At 45.5% G+C, this 6000-nt stretch overlaps 1 protein-coding gene across 2 annotated transcripts in view; it reads left to right on the top strand.

Moving 5' to 3' along the window:
* Positions 1 to 6000, top strand: part of ypel1 (yippee-like 1) — a 28969-nt gene that overhangs the window by 7616 nt on the left and 15353 nt on the right. For both annotated transcript variants that reach the window (XM_042331187.1, XM_042331186.1), the window contains exon 2: positions 3009 to 3321. In XM_042331187.1, the coding sequence (XP_042187121.1) occupies positions 3205 to 3321 (117 nt within the window). In that variant the 5' untranslated portion in view covers positions 3009 to 3204. The remainder of the gene's footprint in view (positions 1 to 3008; positions 3322 to 6000) is intronic.

A 6000-nucleotide genomic window follows, 5' to 3' on the forward strand; every position in this document is an offset into this window, starting at 1 on the left:
GCATTATGTAGGAACTCCTTCAAGGCTGTTGGAAAAGAATTCCAGATGAAGCTGGTTGAGAGAATGCCAAGAGTGTGCAAAGGGTGGCTACTTTGAAGAATCTCAAATGTAAAATATATTTTGTTTTGTTTAACACTTTTTGGTTTCTACATGATTCCATATGTGTTATTTCATAGTTTGGATGTCTTCACTATAATTCTACAATGTAGAAAATAGTAAAAATAAAGGAAAACTCTTGAATGAGTAGGTGTTCTAAAACCCTTGAATGAGTAGGTGTTCTAAAACCCTGGAATGAGTAGGTGTTCTAAAACCCTGGAATGAGTAGGTGTTCTAAAACCCTGGAATGAGTAGGTGTTCTATAACCCTGGAATGAGTAGGTGTTCTAAAACCCTTGAATGAGTAGGTGTTCTATAACCCTTGAGTGAGTAGGTGTTCTATAACCCTTGAATGAGTAGGTGTCCAAACTTTTCATTTGTACTGTTTGTTTTAAATTTTAGGCCCCAGGTGTGTCTGTGTGTCATATGTGTATGTGTGAGAGTATGTGTGTGTGTGTGTATGGTGTTTATACTAGGGCTGCACGATATATTGCGTTGTTCGTAACTTGTCTTGTACATAATGTTGCTGCTACCATCTCTTATGACTGAAAAAAGCTTCTGGACATCAGTACTGCGATTGCTCACCTCAAACTGGACAAAGAGTTCTTCAATGGAGTTGGACGGGAGGGATATACTACTACAGACACCCGACCAGGCCCAGCAGATCCCTGTTATTCGCTGGAGAAGGAAACGGAGATTCCGCGGAAAGAGATCAGGGTGCCTTGTGAAGATCAGGCGACGAGTGGCTAATCTGCCCTTGCCTTCCGTACTTCTAGCTAACGTTAAATTACTGGAAAATAAATGGGATGAACTGAAAGCACGTATATCCTACCAACAGGACATTAAAAACTGTAATATCTTATGTTTCACCGAATCGTGGCTGAACAACGACATTAAAAAACATACTGCTGGCGGGTTATACACTCTATCGGCAGGACAGAACAGCAGCCTCTGGTAAAACAAGGGGCGGCGGTCTATGTATATTTGTAAACAACAGCTGGTGCACGATATCTAAGGAAGTCTCGAGGTTTTGCTCGCGTGAGGTAGAGTATCTCATGATAAGCTGTAGACCACACTGTCTACTCAGTGAGTTTTCATCTCTATTCTTTGTAGCTGTCTACATACCACCAGAGACCGATGCTGGCACTAAAACCGCACTCAATGAGCTGTTTAAGGCCGTAGGCAAACAGGAAAACACTCATCCCGAGGCACCGCCTCCTAGTGGCCGGGAACTTTAATGCAGGGAAGCTTAAATCAGTTTTACCTCATTTCTATCAAATCTATGTTAAATGTGCAACCAGAGGGAAAACATTTCTAGACCACCTTTACTCCACACACAGAGACGCGTACAAAGCTCTCCCTCGCCCTCCATTTGGTAAATCTGACCATAACTCTATCCTCCTGATTCCTGATTACAAGCTAAAATGAAAGCAGGAAGCACCCATGACTAGATCAATAAAAAAGTGGTCAGATGAAGCAGATGCTAAACTACAGGACTGTTTTGCAGCTCAGACTGGAATATGTTCCGGGATTCTTCCTATGGCATTGAGGAGTCACTGGCTCAATCAATAAGTGCATCGAGGACGTCGTCCCCACAGTGACTGATCAGTTGAAATTGGAAGTTTACATACACCTTAGCCAAATACATTTAAACTCAGTTTTTCACAATTCCTGACATTTAAGCCAAGTAAAAATTCCCTGTTTTAGGTCAGTTAGTATCACCACTTTATTTTAAGAATGTGAAATGTCAGAATAATAGTAGAGAGAATGATTTATTTCAGCTTTTATTTATTTCATCACATTCCCAGTGGGTCAGAAGTTTACATACACTCAATTAGTATTTGGTAGCATTGCCTTTTAAATTGTTTAACTTGGATCAAATGTTTCTGGTTGCCTTCCACAAGCTTCCGACAATAAGTTGGGTGAATGTTTTTGTAACAGAGTCAGGCCTCCTTGCTCGCACACGCTTTTTCAGTTCTGCCCACAAATTTCTATGGGGTTGATGTCAGGGCTTTGTGATGGCCACTCCAATACCTTGACTTTGTTGTCCTTAAGCCATTTTGCCACAACTTTGGAAGTATGCTTGGGGTCATTGTCCATTTGGAAGACCCATTTGCGACCAAGCTTTAACTTCCTGACTGAAGTCTTGAGAAATTGCTTCAACATATTCTCCTCTCTCCCTCCCCTCTCCTATTCTCCTCTCTCCTATTCTCCTCTCCCTCTCCTCTCCTATTCTCCTCTCTCCCTCTCCTCTCCTATTCTCTTCTCTCCCTCCCCTCTCCTATTCTCCTCTCTCCCTCCCCTCTCCTATTCTCCTCTCTCCCTCTCCTCTCCTATTCTCCTCTCTCCCTCTCCTCTCCTATTCTCCTCTCTCCCTCTCCTCTCCTATTCTCCTCTCCTATTCTCCTCTCTCCCTCTCCTCTCCTATTCTCCTCTCCCTCTCCTCTCCTGTTCTCCTCTCTCCATCTCCTCTCGTATTCTCCTCTCTCCCTCTCCTCTCCTATTCTCCTCTCTCCCTCTCCTCTCCTATTCTCCTCTCTCCCTCCCCTCTCCTATTCTCCTCTCTCCCTCTCCTCTCCTATTCTCCTCTCTCCCTCTCCTCTCCTATTCTCCTCTCTCCCTCTCCTCTCCTATTCTCCTCTCTCCCTCCCCTCTCCTATTCTCCTCTCTCCCTCTCCTAATTCTCCTCTCATATTCTCCTCTCTCGCCTTCTCATCTCTCCTATTCTCCTCTCTCCCTCTCCTAATTCTCCTCTCATATTCTCCTCTCTCGCCTTCTCATCTCTCCTATTCTCCTCTCTCCCTCTCCTCTATCCTATTCTCCTCTCCTCTCTCCCTCTCTCCTCCTTCCCTCTCTCCTCTTCTCCCCTCTCCTAACTCTCTGTCTTAATATTCTTCCTGTCTTCCTCTCCAGGCGTAGTTTCCTCGTGGTTGCTGTGTGGAGCCTGCCGCCACACACCCACTCCTCAACAACGACGGCTTTTGCTTGCATCTTCCAGTGCTTCTTCTGTCAGCAAGTTCAGCAGAGCTGCTGCTCGTCCGCCGCTAGCCCGGACGCCGCAGCCCCCGGCACATCAGCCAATCACAGCCCAGAGCCCCGCCCATGTGACATGGTGAAGATGACCAAGTCGAAGACGTTTCAGGCCTACCTGCCCTCGTGTCATCGCACCTACAGCTGTATACACTGTCGGGCACACCTGGCCAACCACGACGAACTCATCTCTAAGGTAGGGGGGCTTTGAGCGCACACACACACACACATACACACACACACATACACACACAATGCAAAGGGATCCAGTGCATTTTCACACACACTACAAAAAAATATCAACTTCATTTTGTTGACTAGATCAGAATCAATCAAGTTGTTTACCAGGGAGCAAATCCAGAGCTCTTCTAGCTAGTTACCACTCCAGACACCTAAGCTGATTACCCAGCGAGCCAAAGGTAATCAGCATCTGAACTCCACCCAGGTTGTCAACATCTATTAGCCTCCTTTATGGATGAGCTCTGCAGACTACCTACTGTACCTGCAGGCTACCAAGCTGCAGGCTACCAAGCTGCAGGCTACCTACTGTACCTGCAGGCTACCTACTGTACCTGCAGGCTACCTACTGTACCTGCAGGCTACCAACTCTACCTGCAGGCTACCTACTGTACCTGCAGGCTACCTACTGTACCTGCAGACTACCTACTGTACCTGCAGGCTACCAACTCTACCTGCAGGCTACCTACTGTACCTGCAGGCTACCTACTGTACCTGCAGACTACCAAGATGTGACTCTTGGCATTCAGGCAAAAGAGTTCAATCATGGTTTCATTAGACCAGAGAATCTTGTTTCTCATAGTCTGAGAATCCTTTCCTTTTGGCAAACTCCTAGCAGGCTGTCATGTGCCTTTTACTGAGGAGTGGCTTCCGTCTGGGCACTCTACCATAAAGGCCTGATTGGTGTAGTGCTGCAAAGATGGTTGTTCTTCTGGAAGGTTCTCCCATTTTCACAGAGGAACTATGGAGCTCTCTCAGAGTGACCATTGGGTTCTTGGTCACCTCCCTGACCAAGGCCCTTCTCCCCCGATTGCTCAGTTTGGCCAGACGGCCAGCTCTAGGAAGAGTCTTGGTGGTTTCAAACTTCTTCCATTTAAGAATGATGGAGGCCACTGTGTTCTTGGGGACCTTCAATGCTGCAGAAATGTTTTGGTACCCTTCCCCAGATCTGTGCCTCGACACAATCCTGTCTCAGAGCTCTACAGACAATTCCTTCAACCCTGTGGCTTGGTTTTTGCTCTGACATTCACTGTCAACTGTGGGATCTTATATAGACAGGTGTGTGCCTTTCCAAATCATGTTCAATCAATTGAATTTACCACAAGTGGACTCCAGTCAAGTTGTAGAAACATCTCAAGGATGATCAATGGAAACAGGATGCACCTGAGCTCAATTTCGAATCTCACAGCAAAGGGTCTGAATACTTATGTAAAAAAGGTATTTCTGTTTTTTATTTTTAATACTTTTGCTAAAAATTATAACCTGTTTTCGCTTTGTCATTATGGGGTATTGTGATGTCATTATGGGGTACTATAGATTGATGAGGAAAAACATGTATTTAATACATTTTAGAATAAGGCTGTAACGTTAGAAAATGTGGGAAAAGTCAAGGTGTCTGAATACTTTCCGAATGAACTGTACCTGCAGACTACCTACTTGCACAACCCCTGTTTGTTTAGTATGTTTGTGGGTGTGTGTGTGTATATATATATATATACAGTGGGGAGAACAAGTATTTGATACACTGCCGATTTTGCAGGTTTTCCTACTTACAAAGCATGTAGAGGTCTGTAATTTTTATCATAGGTACACTTCAACTGTGAGAGACGGAATCTAAAACAAAAATCAAGAAAATCACATTGTATGATTTTTAAGTAATTCATTTGCATTTTATTGCATGACATAAGTATTTGATACATCAGAAAAGCAGAACTTCATATTTGGTACAGAAACCTTTGTTTGCAATTACAGAGATCATACGTTTCCTGTAGTTCTTGACCAGGTTTGCACACACTGCAGCAGGGATTTTGGCCCACTCCTCCATATAGACCTTGTCCAGATCATTCAGGTTTCGGGGCTGTCACTGGGCAATACGGACTTTCAGCCCCCTCCAAAGATTTTCTATTGGGTTCAGGTCTGGCTACTGGCTAGGCCACTCCAGGAACTTGAGATGCTTCTTACGGAGCCACTCCTTAGTTGCCCTGGCTGTGTGTTTCGGGTCGTTGTCATGCTGGAAGACCCAGCCACGACCCATCTTCAATGCTCTTACTGAGGGAAGGAGGTTGTTGGCCAAGATCTCGCGATACATGGCCCCATCCATCCTCCCCTCAATACGGTGCAGTCGTCCTGTCCCCTTTGCAGAAAAGCATCCCCAAAGAATGATGTTTCCACCTCCATGCTTCACGGTTGGGATGGTGTTCTTGGGGTTGTACTCATCCTTCTTCTTCCTCCAAACACGGCGAGTGGAATTTAGACCAAAAAGCTCTATTTTTGTCTCATCAGACCACATGACCTTCTCCCATTCCTCTGGATCATCCAGATGGTCATTGGCAAACTTCAGACGGGCCTGGACATGCGCTGGCTTGAGCAGGGGGACCTTGCGTGCGCTGCAGGATTTTAACCCATGACTGCGTAGTGTGTTACTAATGGTTTTCTTTGAGACTGTGGTCCGAGCTCTCTTCAGGTCATTGACCAGGTCCTGCCGTGTAGTTCTGGGCTGATCCCTCACCTTCCTCCTTATCTTGAGATCTTTGTACTAGCCCAGTTAGAATCAAAGGAGGAGGTCAGTCCTGTTAGAATCAGAGCAGGTGGTCAGTCCTGTTAGAATCAGAGCAGGTGGTCAGTCCTGTTAGAATCA

Source organism: Oncorhynchus tshawytscha, linkage group LG12, assembly GCF_018296145.1.
Source record: "Oncorhynchus tshawytscha isolate Ot180627B linkage group LG12, Otsh_v2.0, whole genome shotgun sequence".
In the NCBI taxonomy this organism is placed as follows: domain Eukaryota; kingdom Metazoa; phylum Chordata; class Actinopteri; order Salmoniformes; family Salmonidae; genus Oncorhynchus; species Oncorhynchus tshawytscha.